Source organism: Protomyctophum parallelum (genome assembly GCF_964188405.1).
Source record: "Protomyctophum parallelum genome assembly, chromosome: 3".
Taxonomy (NCBI): Eukaryota; Metazoa; Chordata; class Actinopteri; order Myctophiformes; family Myctophidae; genus Protomyctophum; species Protomyctophum parallelum.
The window spans coordinates 34,436,975-34,457,838 of record NC_139698.1 but is presented as its reverse complement, the minus strand read 5'-3'; the positions used below and the strand labels follow the sequence as shown (position 1 = coordinate 34,457,838).

The 20,864-nt window shown below is 41.4% G+C and overlaps 1 protein-coding gene across 1 annotated transcript in view; it reads right to left on the bottom strand.

The window, feature by feature from the left end:
• Positions 1-20,864, bottom strand: part of LOC310855938 (CUB and sushi domain-containing protein 3-like) — a gene marked incomplete at its 5' end in the record, with an annotated part of 374,665 nt that overhangs the window by 324,114 nt on the left and 29,687 nt on the right. Inside the window, one exon of the mRNA XM_083761135.1 lies at positions 5,824-5,936. Coding sequence (XP_083617261.1) covers positions 5,824-5,936 — 113 coding nt within the window. The remainder of the gene's footprint in view (positions 1-5,823; positions 5,937-20,864) is intronic.

Sequence of the window (20,864 nt, the reverse complement as noted above, 5' to 3'; positions counted from 1 at the left end):
TGTTCTCAATATTATGTTCTTTATGTTGTGTAATGTTTTAAAGAAATTCTAGATTTTTTCATCAAGATAATGAGGCCTGGAGAGTTGAATTTGGCAGCTGACTATCAATACAATCTAATTAGTCTCAAACGATGTTGATGTTCTTTTAACAGGAATATAAAACTTCTGTCCACCAGCTTGATACTGATCATTCAGTCAAGTGTAATTATTATTTTGCCATCTGGGCATCAGCTAAATTAAATGGACCATAAGGACAAAAAGTACAAAATGTTCTTGGACAAATCCATGACTGTGTGTGTGCGTGTGTGTGCGTGCGTGCGAGAGACTGGCGGCTAGCCTGTGTGTGCACATAGACTAACACATTTAAGAGTTGAATCTGATCAAAGTTGATTTTGTTGACCGACACAGCTGTGAGGTCATTTTTTTCAAATGTTCATTTCCAGGAATCATTTACTAATTCAATTACTAATCCACTTTACAGTGCAGATGCTCATATGCAGATCCTCCATAATGCTTATACGGATCCGATCCATATGCCTTATTCCAGGCAAATGCAATATTAATCCCCTGTCATCAACCGGTGACTGTTTATACAGTATTTACAGGCAATATTAAATAGTGACAGACGATGGAGGGAGGAACAAAGGAGGACAAGAAGAACAGGCAGTGCAACAGTACCTCAGATCACCGTATATATGCAATCCTATATATTCATGATGTTTTTATTTTAATATATTAACTGACTTGTGTAGTCAGATTCCCTGTCCATGCACCCCCAGGAAGCGTTGGCACAGCATGCTCTCTGGCAACATAAAACAAACATCTCGCAGTTGGGAATTATCGGGGGGCCTCTGTAATTCACATACATTTGTTTGAGAAACCGAATTGGTGGAGTTCAGCGAGATGTGACTTCATTTAACATATCAAAGACTATCTAAATATCTACAAACCCAGACACCGTGGCCCCTTTACAATGTTGAGGAGAACCCTTACTTAGTATTCAGCAGCACACTGCACTGCCGAGATGAAAACATTCGCATCAAGAAAATCTTCACCAGACAGATCATCAAATGGTCATGGTCGAACGTCACATTTAATCAGAGGCCATAGACAAGTCTCTGTGACTGAAAAAAACCTTTTGAAAAGAAAAAAACCTTTCACCACAAGCCATTAAAATCAGATTTATATTTGTCTACCTTGAAAAGATGTTGATGGTGATTGGAGAATAATAAAGGGAAAGCATGCTGGATCTATTTAACCACATAAACCCTATATGGTTAATTGACCGGGATCGCAATACATTGTGAGCTCGTAGACCTGCTGCGTGAAAAGAGGTTAAAAATAAGTTAACGTGCAATTATGGGCACTGTATTTTCACTATTTTGCCCAATACATGCCAATACATTTATCTATATAATGAGAACTCGTTATATAGATACTCAATAACTGAGATTAGTCTTTCAGGATTGACAACTACTAAGATTTACCCATGTAGGCCTACATACAAAAATGATTGAACCATCTACTGTATGTCTGAATTTTGATGGTTGTTCACAGTTCTTTTATGTTTTTCTTTTCCTTTAAAAATCCCAACCTAGAATTTCAGCGTTGCCTTTCAGCAATGTCATTTCATCACATAGAAAGAGGAATTATCAGACATTCATGTTATAATCATCAATGACTTCTGGCTATGCATGAGGGAGCTGCAAGGAAACAAAGAGCAGCTTTGACAACCCAACGTTTTGAGAAACTCACCCCAGGTCACTAATTAAAAAGTAATGGATGCATCCCAGCTGTAATTATACCAGCACTGATTCAATGCCCTTTGGCGTATGGAAAGCCATACCTAATGAGTCAGAGGAAGACCTTTGAATTAATTAAAAGTACATATTGCAAATAATCTGAAGCCGTTCCTTCAGATACAGCCATCTGTATACTCATAAACCTGAGCTCACTACAGCTAGTTACTCTTCTATATAGGGGAGTGGGGGCCTTTGAATAAGAGCCTCTGAACGAACAATGAATTGGGTTTTCAACTTTTATGAGTCTAAAGAATCCTCTAAAGAAATCAAGGATTTTATATACAGCATTAGCCCAGAGCTGTATGCCTGTCTGCTGGACCTTGAGTAAATTGTTGATATAACTCAACCTTGAGAAAACTGCTGCCTAGTACCAAGGGGGCTGATGCTAAACTTCACGACACTAGCAAAACAAACTTAATAGCAGGGAGAAGCAAACAATGTTAATTCATGCTGGGTGGTGGCTCTTAACCTTTTGTAACATCTTTAACCCTCAATAAACTAATGTTGAACCAACAGTTCATACTAAACCACACAGCAGCAAACAATTCACATGATTCCAGGGAGGAGAGAGATAAAGCTACAATCCATGTAGCTTTACAGATATATCTTGCGCCACCCCTTACCCCTTATCCCAAAACTTATTTGCCATTTTTTACTATTTTGAAAAACCTTTAAAGTAGTTCAAATAGCCGATCTATGTACATGCTCACAACGTGTCGATGTAGATTTTATTTAAAAACATTTGCGAAAACACAGCAGTCGCTAATCCTCCTACTTCCAGAAGTGCTTAAGGTTCTTTATTTCTCTAAATAAAGCATTTATGCAGTATTTTGTAACAGTGGCTGTATATCCAAGCATAACTTTAGGGGAAAATAAAGTACCTTCCCTAAAAAACACCAGTATGTAATGGTCATTAGAATTCAATGATGCACTTCCACCTAGTGACGTTGAATTACTTATTTTTTTTCCCCATTTGGATTTCACACGAGAAATACATTAATTTCCTAATTATCTTAGCCAGAACTGAAGGCTGTGAGGCGGAGATTGTGTTTTTGCCCGTTTGTGTGTGCGTCTGGCACATGTGAAATGCAAACGAATGGACAGAATCAACGGCGTAACCAGCATAATACCGTTTCCATATTCACTGATTCTCTGTAGACTGCAAACTACAAAGCAGAGGGATCCCAGGGCAGGCTAATCGGGTGGGAGATGTCTGTGAGGCTGAGCTACAGTGCTCCCTAATGACTGTAGCTCTTTGAAGAAGATGGAAGTTTGAGAGAGTGTCACTAGTGTTTGTGCACACATACAGTAAGCTGCATGCTGTCCCACTGGATCCATGTGGCATAACTGGTTAAAATGCCTGCCTAGCTGGCTTAGAGGTAGCCTCGGAAACCCAGACGTTTTAGCTTAGAGGCTGTTTGGCTGCTCAGCCGACTGGCTGGCTCATCATACGCGGGGAAAAGACCATCGACTTATATTGGATCACAAGGCAAAAAAGTAAAAAAAATACAATCACACATATATCGGCAAGATGCAGACACAAATCTTTCAACCGAGTGGCTAAACTGCAGGGGAGAACATGGCAAAGTATTCAGGAAGACAAGTGAGGGAAGAACAGGGTTTATGGATCATTGTAATTGTTCAATGATAAGATAATGGATGCAAGCAGGTTTAGACAGGGTTTACAATGTTTCTATTGCAAGGTACACATTCTTCAATGAAGGGCAACCAGATAGAATTCCCTTTAGCTGAAAGCATAATTATCATATCTCAGGCAGTGTCCCCTGTAAAGTTTCAAGGCTATTTTCCCCTATTATCTCTTAGAAACACACAAAATCACTATTCCTACTAGTCTACTAAGAAGACAATGCAGTTTGACCCGTTCACGCAGAGAACAGGTCAAGGTTTTATAGCATCATACTGACAGGAGAAAGATGGACTACTATGGACAGGAAGAGAGGTAATAGTTGGGAGGCAAAACCTAAAGCAAGTCCAAAGTGGTTTGCAATCCCTCGTGCTTGATGAAAGATTGACAGGCCAGCTGGAAATGAGATTCCATCCGGCCGTGTCCTTCTCTGTCTCCTTCATATGCATGCAGATTCAAATCCACTTAGCTGCAGTCGTGATTCAATCATCTCCAAGCCGCTACAAGCGTCACACATCTAGAGTCACAAGCGTGAGCACTAACTACATATTCATGAGGATGCTATAGCAAGGTATGCAAACATAACAAGCAAGTCAGATGTGGGATGATTTAAATGTGTTAATATGGTCTTCTACATGGCATACAGGTACACTAGTTCTGGTGTACTATATGTGTCAATTTTATGGGTCAACCACTGAAATGGTCATCTTAATAATGGTTTTAGAATGATGCCATCTACAGAATGGTATGCTACATTGAATAAGGCATAGCTAACAAAATAATGGAGCATTATTTTATTTCTATACTATAAGCATACACCCTAGTAGTACTAGGCACCTGTTTAACAATTCATACTCTCCCCTTCCTTGTGTACAATAAAGCTTTCCCAGAGACTCACACCTGCATGGATTTAGCTGATATACTGTACATTAAACCCTGGAAAACATGTATATATTCCCATAAGTCTCCTCTTATATCCTCCTCATTACTAGCCTTCAGTAGTGTGTAACTAGAGATATGTATAGACCTCGTGTGAGTAAGAATGTGATTAACATCCAAATCAGCATGAAATTCCACTGAACATTACGCCGGCGAAAGATGAGAGCCAGAGGAACAAGATACCAATAGTAGACACCCTGCAGAGACAGAGGGAGGGAGGGAGTACTGTACTGCGTGCGTTCGTGTGAGCGAGAGAGATCAAGAGAGAGAGAGAGCAGATGGGCAGATGGATAGGGGAGACTCATAAGACCTTAGAGATAGGGTATGGTGTCAAAGGAGGGGGTAGAGGTGAATGAAGTGGATGTGAGATAGAGTGAGAGAATGAAGAAGAGGAGGAGGTGTTGGAGGAGGAGGAGGAGTTGGTTTAGGGTCTTAGAGGATGGAGTAAGAAAGTAGAGTGACAGAAAGGACCACTGAGGGCGAGGAGAGGGAGATATAAACAGAGATGATGATGATGAGATGAGTGGATTGGAGAAGAGAGCTACTGTAATACAGCAGACAAGCCAGTAGATTAAATCAATCACACCCAAATGTGAAGTGAGCAGCGGCTTGGAGTCAAGCACAGTTGTTGACTTAAGCACAGGGGTAATGACCCCACCTTCCTGGCCTGTCTGTGTGTGTGTGTGTGTGTGTCTGTGTGTGTGTGTCTGTGTGTCTGTGTGTGTGTGTGTGTGTTTGCGTGCGTGCGTGCGTGCGTGCGTGCATGCGTGCGTGCGTGCGTGCGTGCGTGCGTGCGTGCGTGCGTGCGTGCGTTTGACCCGAATGCGACCGCAACTCAGCTGCAGGTCAATGGGTTGTGATGGATGTCTGTGGATATACAGACACACTCGTGCTGATATAGACAAACATGGTCATGCGCCACTCAAAAAGTAAAAAGGAAGGACAGATTGGCAGCCAGAGAGAGAGAGAGAGAGAGAGAGAGAGAGACATCACATAAGTATAGATAATTTAGATAACTCCCTGCTGCACTCAGCTCTGCTTCAACACAGATACCTCCACTCATCCATTAGTTCAAGTAATTCCCTTCTCCATCTGCCGAGATGTCAAATGCACCCCTGGAGTTGCAGAAAAGGTAATGTTGATTTGGAAAATATGAGATTAATTTGCTTAATTGAGGCACCTAATGTTTTCATAACTCAACTGTGGAAGTCTTGCAGGAAATCATAAGGGGTAGGTGTGATTAACACCTTCCTCTCTGAAGAATAGACGGATTGTACATATTTTCACAGCTGGTGGATCTGTCTACTGAATCAAGAGAGTTCATGTACTGCTCTCATGTTAATCACCAGATTGAATTGCACATTCCATTCACTGTGTGATTAAAAGGACAAAAGAACACATAGGGTAACACAGAAAAGATGAGTATGTTTTCCTTACCTTCATATGCTATCTTAAATCCATGAGCGCTTACTGCAAAGTCACTGGTAAGCCTCAGTGAAAAGATCGGGCCAGAACTGGTAACAGGCGGTGGAATTGTAAATCCAGTTAACCTGTCAAGGAAAAAAATGAAGGTCATGAATACCGGTATGTGTTTTAACAGCCCCTCACCCACACCCCTCTTTTCCCATCATAATCTCACAGGCTGGACAAACACTTAGCTGCAATACAGTGAATTACTGTATTGCAAAGACAAATTAAATTTCATAAAACACTTGCACTTTTCAACACAGTAAGAGTACATCTCTTGGGTTGTCCTCGCTCCTCGCACCCCAAGCAATCAATATTTACTGTTACAATCAAGGCGATGTGTTCAAATGTTTATAGATGCTATCAATCTGGGAACCCTTTGGCAAAAAAGGAAAAACAGCGCCCTTTTTGCAAAAAAAAAACATTATGCACAGTGGAGACAAAAAATATACAGCATACAATATACAGCAGTGGTTCCTAAACATTTTACGAGAAATTTGATGTCTCCCCGGGACCCAAACTAGTTAAAATAGCAGATCTAGAAGCTCAAAACACGTTGCTTCGCGCCGCGTTGTGAGTTTGTAGACCGGGTAATTTCACTGCTAAATATTTCTTCTTTCAAATATTGCTTTTTTGGGAACGTCCTTTGAAAATGTTTTGAAATGATAATAATTAAAAACAAAAAATAACCCATAAAAATGTGTCCGCCACCCACAAATGCGTCCGGACCCAGTGTTTGGGAACACTATACTGTACATGTCTATACGCTATACTGTATGTCATACAGTATAGCCTGGTTTAAATTTGTTAGTCATAGCCATAGTAATTCATACTACATTTTCAAACTTAATGCAGACTACTGATCATAAGAGCAGCCATTTTCTGTAGTTGAGCATTGTTAAACGGCTGCAGAAATATATACGAAAAAGACAATAATGTAATGTAACCTAGGCCTACAGTGAAATGGAATCGTTTTTGGAAAGTGTTTAATTGGTACACCGCAGGCAGCACTGCATTAAATCCAAGAATTGCTCTAAGAATTGTGATGCAATTTGTCCACCAATAACATACTCAATACTCTACAATCAACATCCACGTCAGCACCTTTCCTATTGTTGGAGGGTTGTTGATGTTTGGCAGCTGCATTGTAACAGACTGCTTCATTGCTCCCTTTCAAATTAGGTGCGGATCCAAACAAATCCATTTGCTTTCACGACGTCGTAAACAAGATGTGTTGCGGACCATTCTTCAGCTGCGGTTGCCGATGTTCTATCGACCTTTCGAGACCCACAAACCGGGAACTGTAACAGTTAGGGATAGCAAAACTTGCACATGGGATAAAATGTCTTGTTCTCAATTGCCTTCTTGTTTTCTATTGCCCGTTTTGTCCTCGTTTGTCTTGTTGCGACTACATCTCTGCTTGACAATAAGCCACGTGAATGATGTCTATAGCACGCCTCATGTAAAATAAATAAACTCCCTCTGTGACAGCAAAGCAAGAGGGTGCTGTATTTACAACTTCAATAGAGTTTCCAATTACAGCACAGTCAACTGTGCTGCCCCAAGCAGTAAATAATTATTCTCTGTTGCAGGTATTGCACAGTATGCCAAGATACAACCAGAAGTCAATTCCTAGATGTATTTTTGGAAAAAGGACTTTGACAGTGTTTGGGGTATTTCACACCGGCAGTGCATGCACACAAAGATGTTGGTATTGATAAATTCCCGAGAGTCAACTGTTGTAGACTTACTCATTCAGGAAGTCTAGATTTATCATCAGAATCTTGGAGCAGTCTTTAGATGAGGAGCACATCTAGTGAATCCAAGCACTGCTACTCATTTCCCTATATATAATTTTGTTCCCATGCGTTTTCACCTTTAGCCCTCCATCTCTTGTCTCTCTCTTTTGTGGTTGCTTGCAACAGCGAACAGCAAGACCATCTCGTTTTCTTTAACAATGCAGCCTATCTCCCAGCACTGTTCTAACAGGCAAAGGGATAGGGGGCTACAAAGAGCTGTCTCCACGTGGGACTTATACATTTTCAATGAATTATAGTTTGATGTCACGCTGTGTTGTCTTTAGAACTGCCCTCCATACCTCAAGTTGGAGGGTGCGGGGGATCCACGGGGAACTAATTATTGGCCAAGCAGAACCGAAAAGAACAGAAGAGTCAGTGGCAGCCACGCAGAGAGAGGAGGTCGATGTGACCCACCAAGATCGCACACTATGATGCCAAATAGCACTGTGATGCGATGGCTGCAGTATACAAAGTGGGCCGCATAGGGCTTCGATTGGACACCATAGAATGAATTTTGTCCACTAAACTGTAAAGGCTAAGTTAATTGTAGGGCATGCAGCAGCAGGACACAGGAAAGTCAGAGAATAGAAAGCCGAGAAAGAGGGCAGACTGCTATCTGAAAATGCATTTCCACAATCAAATGATTCAAGCATTTTATGAAACCTGATAAACTAAATGGATATTTTACTTACAAGAAAATTGGGTAATTTCATCGTCTACTCAGGCTTTTGTGAGAACCCAGACAGTTTTTAAATGGCTTGATTCAGAATTGATATTCATTTAATCACACCCCCTTCTTATACAAACCTATTGAAACTTCAAACTCCATTTTAACCATGATAGATTCATCGAAAACACCCGTCCTTGGTTCTGGTGGCTCATAATACGTGAGGGCCATGTTTTAAAATTGTAATGTTTTTTAGTTTTACTTTGTTTATAAAAAAAAATATTTATAGTTTTTCATTGTTTGTCTTTTTTTCATTTTCCAAATAAAGTATTTAGAAAAATGCACACAGTCTGCACTTGCCTGGGCCGTGGCCAGTGTTGTTTTTGGCAGGCATTTTTTAGATTTAGTCAGTCTTAGTCTTTTGGAAAAATGCTTAATTAGTCTTAGTCAGTCTTAGTCATTTGGAAAAATGCTTAATTAGTCTTAGTCAGTCTTAGTCATTTCTATCCTTGATAGTTTTAGTCGACGGAAACTCCTAAGGGTTTTAGTCAGTTTTAGTCATTTTAGTAAAAGGTTTTAGTCCAGTTTGTCAAAAAATAAAAAAAATCTTTAAATAAAATGTCTATATTATTAAAATTAATTAATATTATTAATTAGAGCTGGGACTCGATTAAAAAAAAAATCTAATGAATCAGAGGCTTTGTAGTTAATTTCGATTAATCACATTTTAATCGCATATCATTATTTGACCCAAGAACTGTGAGAGAGCCATTTTTTTAATGGATTTGGGTATACTAGTGAATCAATGAATAGTGAAGTTTAAGCAATAAACATTGTTTTTGTAGTAATAATATCTCAAAATTAATAATTTATATACAGCTTTTCTGAGTACCCAAAAATGCTTTACAAGGGGGACATGAATCAAAAACAACTTTATTAAAGGAAAAACACTAAGTAAATAAAAATAAATAGCTGGGGAAAGTAATATTGAAGCTTTGGATGGTGGGGGCATGTCTCTGAGTTTTGGGGAATGCATCCTACAGGGTTTGGGGGGGGGGCTTCAATTGGTGCAGCAAATATGTGACATGACCATAAGAAAACACCTCTGTGTTTCTTCCGTGGGCATACAGTAACAGCCATAGTAGATTTTACATTTTATTTGGCCATAACCGTTTAGTTAGAAACCATGTCATCTGGTCGGGTACTTGAACTGCTACTGGGAGTTGGAATAACGTTAGCTCTGATCCATAGTGTTAGGAGGAAAGTAGGCTTTCACATCTTTTTTATGTTAAAAACGAGGGGCTGCCTGCACAGCTTCCGCGGGTGTGAGTGAGGGGAAAGGATCAAATTAAGTACCATAGAACTCATGAGTCCTAACTACACTATGGACCAGAGTTGTTGTTGATTGACGTTAGCTTCCAGGCTAGGCTCGGTGCAACATGTTTCGCATTGAGCCGACACTGGAGGCTTGACGAGGTGCGGTGATATGTGAATTCTTTATTGAATAATTGCACACAACTGTGCTGTAATCCACGCTATCATCGGATAGCCTTTTAAATCCTATTTCCAATCCACGGGGACAAGCAAAGTGATCATAGCGGTGCCGGCTTCCCCGAGTCTGGTGGTGGTCTGAAGAGGACACGCACAGTCGCACACACACAGGGAGTCGAAATGGGACGGTGTGTGTGTGTGTGTGTGTGTGTGTGTGTGTGTGTGTGTGTGTGTGTGTGCATGCATGCAGATGGGCGTGACCAACTAGGAAAGGAGACTGGAGAGGAGGATAGCGGCGAGTTCAGTGACATTATTGGCGGAACATTTTCATGCATTTAAAACTTTGTTCGTCAAAATCCACTAACATTTTCGTGTAGCCTCGTCTTGTCAACAATAACACACACACGTCTCGTCATCGTCATCAAACAGAGCTACGGTATTTAGCTCGTCAGCGTCAGTCTTGTCCCGAAATATTTTAGGGTCGTTCGTTTTAGTCCGTCTTAGTCCTGGAAAAAGGGGCGTTGACGTCGTCATTTACGTTATCGTCAGTCCTGACGAAAACAACACTGGCCGTGGCCCAGCGGTCCAGGCACCAAGGCACATAAGCAGTCTAGCTGGCAGTGCATTGCGGGATCGAGTTCCATTCCCGACGAACTTTGCTGCGTGTCGCTCTTAGAGTATATATGAATAGAGAAGACACCCGAGTTCTCCTCCCATCCACTTGCATTAAGTTGCTCAAAAGCGCATGAGGCGATTTCACTCCTCCTTCCTGGTAGGAACAGAGTGCATTCTGGGATGGATTTGCCCCAAACACATGAACGCGCTGCCGTTGACTATCATTGTGCCGTTTGTGCGCGCTCACGTATGAAACATTCGTTCACGTGTCATGGCCCCAATCACATGAACGTGTGCAATGATAGTCAACGGACCAGCGCTGGCTCAAGCTGCAATACCAAATTCGGCCATTATGTCCATTTCGCCTCAGGGTTTCCTCTGGGTGCCTTCTCTATTCATATATACTCTATGGTGTCGCTCCCTGAGTCCCTGTCTCTGTCTCTCTCCCCCTGTTTCCTTTCGATCTACACTGAACTCTATAAATAAAGGCCCCCAATGAATATCTTAAAAGAATGAGAAAACAGCCCCCTCATGTCACGTATTATGACTCAGTGCAGTGTGAGTCACGAGAACCAAGGACGAGTGTTTTTGATGAATCTATCATGTTGAAAATGAAGTGAGTAAAATTAAGTTACAATGGGTTTGTATACTGTAGGAAGGGGGGCATGTCTGATCAAATTAATATCAAATATCTAAATTCGGAACTTTTTTTTGCATCAGCCATTAGCCATTTTGATGGCTAACAATTCAGTGGATTCGAAAAACAACAACTAGGAATGTGCCTTTACACACAAAATAAATCACACCCGTGTGAAGTGAGTGGTGCAACTCCGTGTGGGGGCCACAGCCAGGGTTCCGGCGAGCCGGAGCCGCCCCACGTCCGAAACGGTAGAGAAATTAGAGTTACCATATAGGAGTCCCTGGGGGGGTCCCCGGAACATCCAGACCCCCAGGAACGTGCCCAGGGGGCCGGGCAGATTCCTGCGAGCCACCCCACATCCGAAACGGTTTTGTTTTCGTTGTTTTTTTTAAACTATGTGGGGGTCCCTCTACTGTACCCTCTACTACTGTACGGTCACTGTACTATACTGGCACACCCAAAATCATCATAGTTAATATGTGCATGTGTGTTTGTGTGTGTGTTAGGTTGTGCACAGGTGGTGAAAAACAACCATGCTGTTTTCGTGCTCATACCCAGACACCCAGCCAGCCACCCACCCACCCACACAGCTAGCTCCGTAAGGGAGTGGTTGCACCACTCAAAAACTGCTTCCACAGTGACACAAGAAAAGAAAAATAAACATTACGATTCGGTGCAGGTGGGAATGCAATCCGTAGCAAATAAAGGAAATTAAGCAAACTATCATGTGGCGGATAAGGAGCTATAAACACAGTTGGAGACGGAAAAGGGATATTCATTTTACGCAGTGCAAAGATATGCATATGTCCCGTTAGGTTACCATGTGACGTGGTCAAATAAGGAGACCGAATTAAGCCCTCTTCGAAATGAGGACGAGCACATTAATCTATTGCTTAAGGAAACACATAAAAAACACTGCAGTCTACAGAATATTCTGTCTGTCGTGCGTAAACATGGAGGGCTGTCACTGTGTGTGGGGACTTTCTTCATCTTGTTTAAATATATATACTTAAAAATTAAGTATTTATAGATCATGCTGTTTAGCTCAGCATGATCTATAAACTGTATAGCTAACAAGGCATATGCATAATCATTGTAGGCTATATGGTGATCGGATCATCAATCGGACTCTGGGAGTAGGCTATACTATTGTAAACTTCGGATAATTTTGCGCTCCCATCTCCGCTGTGCCTCGTTCATGTGCCCAAAAGAACAGTGGCTGGCGCGCACACACACACACACACACACACACACACACACACACACACACACACACACACACACACACACACACACACACACACACACACACACACACACACACACACACACACACACACACACACACACACACACACACACACACACACACACACACACACACACACACAGTCCCCAACGAGACACTGCATCAGTTACCTTGACTTTACACTTTACACTTTGCTTTCACTGTGTATTTTATTAATTGAACACATTGATAAAATTCCCTGGTGCGTTTCCTTGCTGCGCTTGACACAGCCAATGTGAAGGCAAACAGCAGCAAATTAAATTATGGAAGAATTCCAACTTCTCCGCCCAGAATGTGACCTATGTTTGCACTCCGTCAGTGTGCAAACAGTGTGAGGGTGTACTGTGTGTGTGTGTGTGTGTGTGTGTGTGTGTGTGTGTGAGGGTGTGAGGGTGTGTGTGTGTGTGTGTGTGTGTCCATCCGTCCGTCTGTTACCAGCTAATCTCCGGCACCGTTAACCCGGTCTGTGCCAAATTTTGCAAGCACACTACCTGGATGCCAACGATGAACCTCTGCCCTATTTTTTTCTGAACGAAAGGAGGAGGCCGGCTTTTGAAAAACACAATATATTATTTAAATTACTCCTCCAGATTCTGTCCAAAAATCATGCAAATCATTACACACTATCTCTATAGTCATGTGTTCAAGACGGATCTGTCCGATATTTCAAATTACATCCTAATTGGCTAACATTGGCTTTTAAAGTTTGCAGGATTGGCCCGTTTTGAACAAAAAGCCTCGCAGCGTGCAATTTATGTGAAATCTTTCACAGACTTTCCTACTAGGCTGAGGAATATATCCCACCCTTTTCACATTGGCCTATTATAGCGCCACCAGGAGGCCCCAACCTGACCTGCCCTGTTGGAGACCTGTGCCCCGAGGGGCACTTTATCTATTTCCTTTTAGTTTTCTATTTTCTCCCAATTAAGTTATGCCAGTTCGACCATATACTGTTAATGGAACACAATAGTCCTGTTTGGATTGAAATGCATGCAAACTTGCCAAGAGTAATTTCAAAGAAAATACAACTGGGCACAGCTTAGGCCAACAATCACCTGAATAAAATAATTTGAGTGCAACTATTGTGAATGTGATGAAAGCAATCCTCACTTAAAAATACTTCAGCATGCCATGCCCAAGTTTGCAGCAATTATGTGCTGCTTCAGGCACGACCAAGACAGGGTATTTGGTGGATTCGATCAAAGCTCATTCGCAGGGCGTACAGCAATCATTCCTCGCTTGAGGCATGCATAGCCATTTCTCCACTATCTTTATTCGAGAAAGTGGGGAATTTAGAAGAATATTGAACAAAGATTATTCAGATCATAGGTTTCACCCTCTCCACTGTTATCTCTCCACTTACAGTATAGGCAGTTGTAGAATTCTATACTAAATCTAACCTAACACCAAGAATATTCTCTTATGGGGGTCACTGGAACATCTTGGGGTCTGCCGCCTAATACCTATCAATAAGGGGTCCTTGCCATGAAAGTCTTTGAGAACCACATGGCCTAAGCCGTTATGGCATCTGCTGTTTATGGGCCAGCAGAATAACAGCTGTAGCTGGATCACTATCGGGCCTGGGCAGGGCACACTCCTGATTGTCTAGACGGATGCAGCCTCTCCTCGCACCTGAACACACTGCATCAACCCTGAAGGTAGCTGTCACATATCCACCCCCCATCTGATTAGTGAGTCACGGTGGTGTCGAGCCACAGAGAAAGAAAGAGAGAGATGGGGATGATGTTCCTATATCTGTCTGACTCAAATCTGTCTTTCTCTCTTCGTGTTGCACTCTTTTTGTCTGACACACAAGCCTCTCTCTGTCACAAAATGTCTCCCCTTTTTCTCCGTTAATTCACACCCTCTCTCCCTCATAGTCACTACTGCTTTGCCTGTCTCTCTCACTCACTGTTTCTGTGGATTTACCTCTTTGTATCTATCCATCTTCTTTCTTTGTCTGAGTGCCTCCTCTCTCTCTCAACGTCTTGTTTCTCGTTGAGGAGGGAGTGGGGTAGGAAATTGAATAGGCAGGGAGGTTAAGAGAGCCCAAATGTTCTGACTGATTTTTAAATGGTAAGTAACTATTTCTGCTTGGTGGGTTGAGAACTTTAAGTGAACCACTTGCCTCTTACTTGTTGTTAGAAACAGGCTGAAACAAAGCTCATTATCCAGTAAGGTGATGAATAGCCTTCCTGCTATAGCTGGCTCTTCTAAACAAAGAAAAAAACACCAGGGAATGATTAATAGACTTATTTTACGCTGACGTGTCCTGACTCATTACTAAAGCCCCAGACACTGACATTTCATTTTAATAACTGCAGTATTAAAGGTCAAACTGTCCTATCAATTCATTCATTCTTCCTTATTCATTCTCTGTCCAAGACATGAGTTGAGAGTGAAAAAAGTCATTTCTCAATTTGTGAGAGAGGAATACAATATGTACAAAGTCTGGCGGCTGGTCAAACAACTTAATATCCTCTCGCTGTGAGAATCTATTAAATATTCCTTTCATAACTTACATCTGTAAGTAATTCTCAAGACTGTAATAGAAGAGGTGCACCAACAAAACGGTTAACCCTCACTTTTCAGTTTGATTAAGGTTGGTTGACTGCTCACAAACTGACTGTGTGGTTTTACTGTATGGCAGGAGTCTTCAATGTTTGTCAGGCCAAAGAGATGAAGCAGGACCCCACAACATATTGTACAAAATTGTGTTATAGATTCAACTTTTTCATAGATAGCTTAAGTTCATAGACCTGTTCGACAGCACTGTCAAACAGGTTAATTGATATCAGTCACTGACTAATGGATGGATTGATCTTGATGTCAATGTGTATTTTCAGACCTTTAACCACTTAAACCCTAAAAATAGCCAATCTACAAGCTTGTGAGCGTGTAGATCAAATATTTTTGGCTAAAATTCTCCTCAAAATTGGGATGCTGGGGTATCAAAAAATGATAAAACAAAGATTTGGTGGCCTCCCTGTAGTAACTCTGAGGACCCCCTAGTGGTCCCGGACCGAATATCGTATACAACTTGTATGACTGCTGCATCTTCAACTGCTACACAATCTCAGCTCTCCTACAGTAGCCTACCTAAACTGAAAACAAGTTGCAGACAGTGGGCCTCATGTGCCAATAAGTTCCTAACTTTTCCTCATTTCTTCCTAAGTGAATTCCTACGAGAAAAAAGTCGAGTCAGATTCATGAAACGTTCTTTATAGCAAGTTCTTATGATGATGAATCCAAATCCTAACTTGAAGGGTGTGCCATTTCATCCAAATTATCATAGGTAGACGCCCCAGCTATCCTAATTAGCATCCTAATTACCCCACCAATCCCCCATGAATGTATTTTATTATTTATCTCACATTAGTCAACTTATCACCACTAGACATCAATGTAAATTAGCATATTATTCATATGTCATGCGTTGATGGTGGGTGGCGTGGGGGTTATGAAGTGCGTATGGTTCTTGGCTTCTACTCAACTGGTCTGTTTGGGTTTGATTGTAATTTTCAGACCTGTTGAAAACTCTAAAGCAGTGGTTCTCAATGCACTCTGCTAGGGAATTTCCTCTTAAGAACTTCTGAAGAACTTCTTAAGAACTTCTTAAGAACGGTTGACGCATGAGGCCCACGTGTATGAAGGCTGTATTTAAAATAAATGTTTCATAATATCCTGATAACCTGGAATATATTAGCATAAATTGGGGGTGATGATTTGCGGTAAAGTTTTATTCCAGTTTTGACCTATGAAAATGTATTATTTTCCCCTATAAAAGTACAACTCGATCAGAAGCATTATGCTATATGGTTGACTTGCAAATTAAACACAGCTGTTGGGAAATGAAAAATGAGAAGGAGGGGGGGGGGGGGGGGACATTGGAATACCTTATCTCCAATATAGAAGATGTAGGCATTGGAACATCCCTCTGCTGTCTGCCTGGGCACAGAATTAAACACGGAGGTCTCCCCCTTGTGGTAAACACTGGTTAACAATGGTGGTCAGACATTTATGTTGTACCCTTTCACTGCTGAAATTCCACAACCACATACATCTGATAATGTATAGCTGTGAATAATCTTATAGGAACAGTTCACAGAGAAGATTGGGCCTGATGCGCCAACCGCTTCTTAGACTCACTTAGGACGTTTTTAAGAAGGTTTTGGGATCCCTCAATGTTTTCTTAGCTGTGATTTGTTCATAGGTAAGAACAGAATCTACATCACACTGTGGGGCACTCTTAGGCCTAGTTCACACGTACAAAACAACCAATCAAGCAAATGTTTGGTAGTTTTTTTGTTTTTTTGGGCCACCACAATGCTTTTCCAATGGGAGTCACATGGTTTGATCAAACATTTGTGTTTGATGAGGGGGGAGGGGCAGAACACCACCAGCAATCAGCAATCAAACACAAATGTTTGATCAAACCATGTGACTCCCATTGGAAAAGCATTGTGGTGGCCCAAAAAAACCACCAAACATGCTTGATTGGTGTTTGGTACGTGTGAATGAGGCCTCAGGGTGCCTTTTTTGTTCTTAAATGCAATCTGAAAACAAAATGGAAAAACAGCGCCCTCTGCATGATGCTCAAAGTTTGGTCTGGGGACCTCAAGGGGTCCTTGAGGAAGTTCCATGCAGTCCACAGCAAAATATGGACATTTTTTACTACTTTAATCCCATTTTATAAAATAGCCAATCTACAAGCTCACAAGTTCACAACGCGTCCCATTACTGCCCATTTCCCTAGCAGATTATTCTTTCATATGGGGGTCTGCAGAAGGTCAATTTGGGGGTCCTTGACATGAAAATGTTTGAGAACCACTGCTTTAGAGTTTTCAACTGGCCTGGAAATTACAATCCAACCCAAACAGACCAGTTGTGTTGAAGCCAAGCACCATGCACACCCCATAACCCCTACCCCACCCGCCATCATCATCATCATTGATGTCTAGTGGTGATACGTTGACTAATGTGAGATAAATAATAAAATACATTCATGGATTAAACGTGCTGTTCACTTCAGAAGTACCTCCACACAGTACTACTAGTTTGGAGTCTGGTGTTCCACCATTAGACTTTAGTTTAGGTATTCTTGATTTCATTCATTCAACTTTATTTCTGTGTGTGAGGCCCTGTGATTTATGTGTGCTGCAATCACACACGTGTGACTGCAGGCAAGGCCATGGAGTCATGCAAAACTACACCCACATGGGTAAAACACAGGTATGAAAGTGAATTCTCAATGCCTTATATGGGATTGGTGAGGGGGTTCCCTATGGTAATTAGGTTGCTAATTAGGATAGGTGGGGTGTCTAGCTATGATAATTTGAATGAACTGGCACACCCCTTCAAGTTACGGATTTGGATTCATCATCATAAGAACATGCTTACGAACAATTCTGCCTACATCAGAAAGTTTCATGAATCTGAACTGTCCGGGATGACGCACGTAACGCACATGACGTCACTGAACGTCCGTCCACCTCCATGAACGTGCTGCAGTTCCACTTTTCGCCAGTAGGTAGTGGCAGCTTCAACGTTGGATAGCCTTACTGGGGGCTTGGTATATCCCCACCTCTATGGTATATCCACAGAGAACATACTGAACACCAAACAAGCCTGTCACGGACAAAGGAGTGCTTATTTTATATCACTCAATGTATACCTCCTAGTTGACCAATGCATACAAATGCATTGCATGCATTTAGTGAGGCTCTGGTTTTCATTCAGAATTCTCTTAGGAATTAACTTAGGAACTTATAACTTATTATAGATTTGTTTTTACCTTATATATATATATAGGCTGTTAATGGTGGCTATATAGATTTTGGGCATGAGATGCTATGAGTGATCTGGCTCTGCATTTCCTCAACAAAATGAAGAAAATTGTTGCAAAAAACTAAACAAAATGTTTCCATTACTCCTAAACATTTTGCCAAACATCACGCACACACTCCTATCCTCCTGGTGGAGACCTGTGCCCAGAAGGGCACTTTTTCTAGTTTCTTCTCCTTCCGCCAAAAATTGCAGTTCTGGCTGAACCTAATCGGTTTTCGTGGAACTTGGCAATATGGTAAGAGGGCCATGCCAAACGATGAGGATGTGAAGCCCACGACCATTGGCGAAAGGGTGGCGCTATAGCACGCCATTTTGAATTATATAAAAAACAGTTCAAATCTATCTCCTCACAGGATATTTGATCAAAATGCACAAACATTTTTACATGTGAACTTTGGACCTATACGGACAAAATAAATAGTGAAAAAAATAAGTTTTTATGAGCCAATGAAAATTGCTGTTTTGTGGAAATTCTTGCATGCAGCATCACATGCTGCCCTGAATGGAGTCTACACACGAATGCTACGAATGGCACTAGGTGTCACATGGACGGACCGCATCAGAAATGTGGACCTCTATGGGGACCTACCACGGGTCACGGACAAAGTCAGAGAGAGGATGAGGCTGGCAGGGCACTATGGGAGCCAACCCAGGGCAAAGCCAGGAGGGGAAAGAAGCGTACCACCTATGTAAACGTGCTGTGGCGTGACAGCTTGGCTGACAACACTGCAGAGCTCAAGAACCTGATGTTGGATAGTAAATTGTGGAGGGCAGCGATCCAGGAATCCCAAGTTGGTGTTGGCTAGACCTCACTCTCGCAACTATGAAACTTTACAGTATGGTAGAGGGTCATGCCAAATAGCACTAAAACCAGTCGTATTCCAATTGGCCAAAGGGAGGTGCTATAGCAATTTTTTGAAAATGAAACGTTTGAACAGGCATAACTCATGCCTCGTTTGGCCAAAAGTCATGGCACTTGTTGTTCCTTGACTCATGGGGAACACATCTGTCACTTCAGAGCCTTCACCATTTTGAGAAGTTTTAAAAACGCTTATACCGGATTTTCTGCCAGGACTTCTTTTTAGCAATTTGCGTGAAATGTTCTACACACAATCTCTGGACCATTATCTGAAATCCCAGTTGAAGAGAAGTCTGTACGTGAAATAATTAACAGCGAACAGACTGTAGTAATGGATAGGACATCTCCAAAATCAGGACACATAATTGACTGAATGATTTTGCGTTTACAATAAAACAACAGATTGTGTCAGTATACGTAGCTCAGTCGGTAGAGCTCTTGCCTTTGGACCACAATACCATGGGTTCAAGTTCTGTCTTCCATGTCTCTATGGCTTATTGTGCATATTGTTCTTATTGCCTTTCTGCTTGGTCCCGCCTTATCGTTACTTGCAGCTATAGTTGCATTTATGTATTACAGTATGGTCACTCGGTAACCATTAACATAGGATAACTGCAACTGAACTGAAGACAGATCATATGGTAGGCATATACGGTATTTCACAAATAGGTGCACGGAAAGAATGGTGAACTTGGCGTTCTATTTTTTCATAATTAGGCTACAGCTCATATAGGCTAGCTTATGTTTCCGGCCCTAGAGGCATAGCAAGGATTCTGTCATGGAATTATCATTTCCTGGCGCTATGCAACACTAGTCCTGTACTCCAGCATTATGAAATCCTCCACTAAAAATAAAGTGTGACTAAAATATAAAGAACAATGTTGCTATTTAGAGACTGTGTCTGGATCAGGAAAAATCCATCAAAAGTTGAGCTGTTTTCTATTGTCTCTCAGCAAGAATTGTCTTGGAATAGCTAGATTAGTTCCATTCAAAATGTGAAAGTAGCAGCAAAATGCCATCTCTGGCTGATTCGTACTGTAGGCCTATGCAAATGTTTAACCTTAATCCTATCCTTGACACTGCTTAAAACAGCCAGGCCCCCTTAGAATATCAAGTGAGATAACAATGTCTCCTATAGTATAGATAGCATCACTCAGGCTCAGAATCCATCTTTGCTGCATTATGCTTAGATCAATAATATAAAAGTATAAATAAAGTAGGCAATACCGATAGACAACAAAGATCAGTAAATGTAATCATGTTATGTATCTATTTGTATTCATTAAAGGTGTAGTGAAATGAAAAAATATGTTTTTCACACTTTTAGACCATATCTGTGGTCATCATATGGGCATACAAAAAAATTCTCATTTTTGTGTATAACTATTTTTATATCAAAATCCATAAAAATATATTTTTAATTACTTCCTGAAAACGAAAACGTGCTGCGTGATGACGTGTCGAGGCCCACATCAATAAAAGCCAATAAGAATGAAGCTCACCAGTTTGATTCCCATTGCTTCATTGTCCTCCAACACAGCTGGTTTTGATTAAATGCGACGCATTGTGAGACTTTTGCTTTTGTTTAGTCTAATTCTGACATTTTGACTTTCTGACAGAAATCTGTCTATCAAAAAAAACGTCACACATGCCCAGACTAGAGATAAATATTGCAACTACCAGCAGGCGGTTTCAGTCTTTAATTGCATTACAATTCAGACCAGCAGTCACTGAATCCAGTTGCATGGCATCGCATGCTGAACGAAAACCAGAGCCTCACTAAATGCATGCAATGCATTTGTATG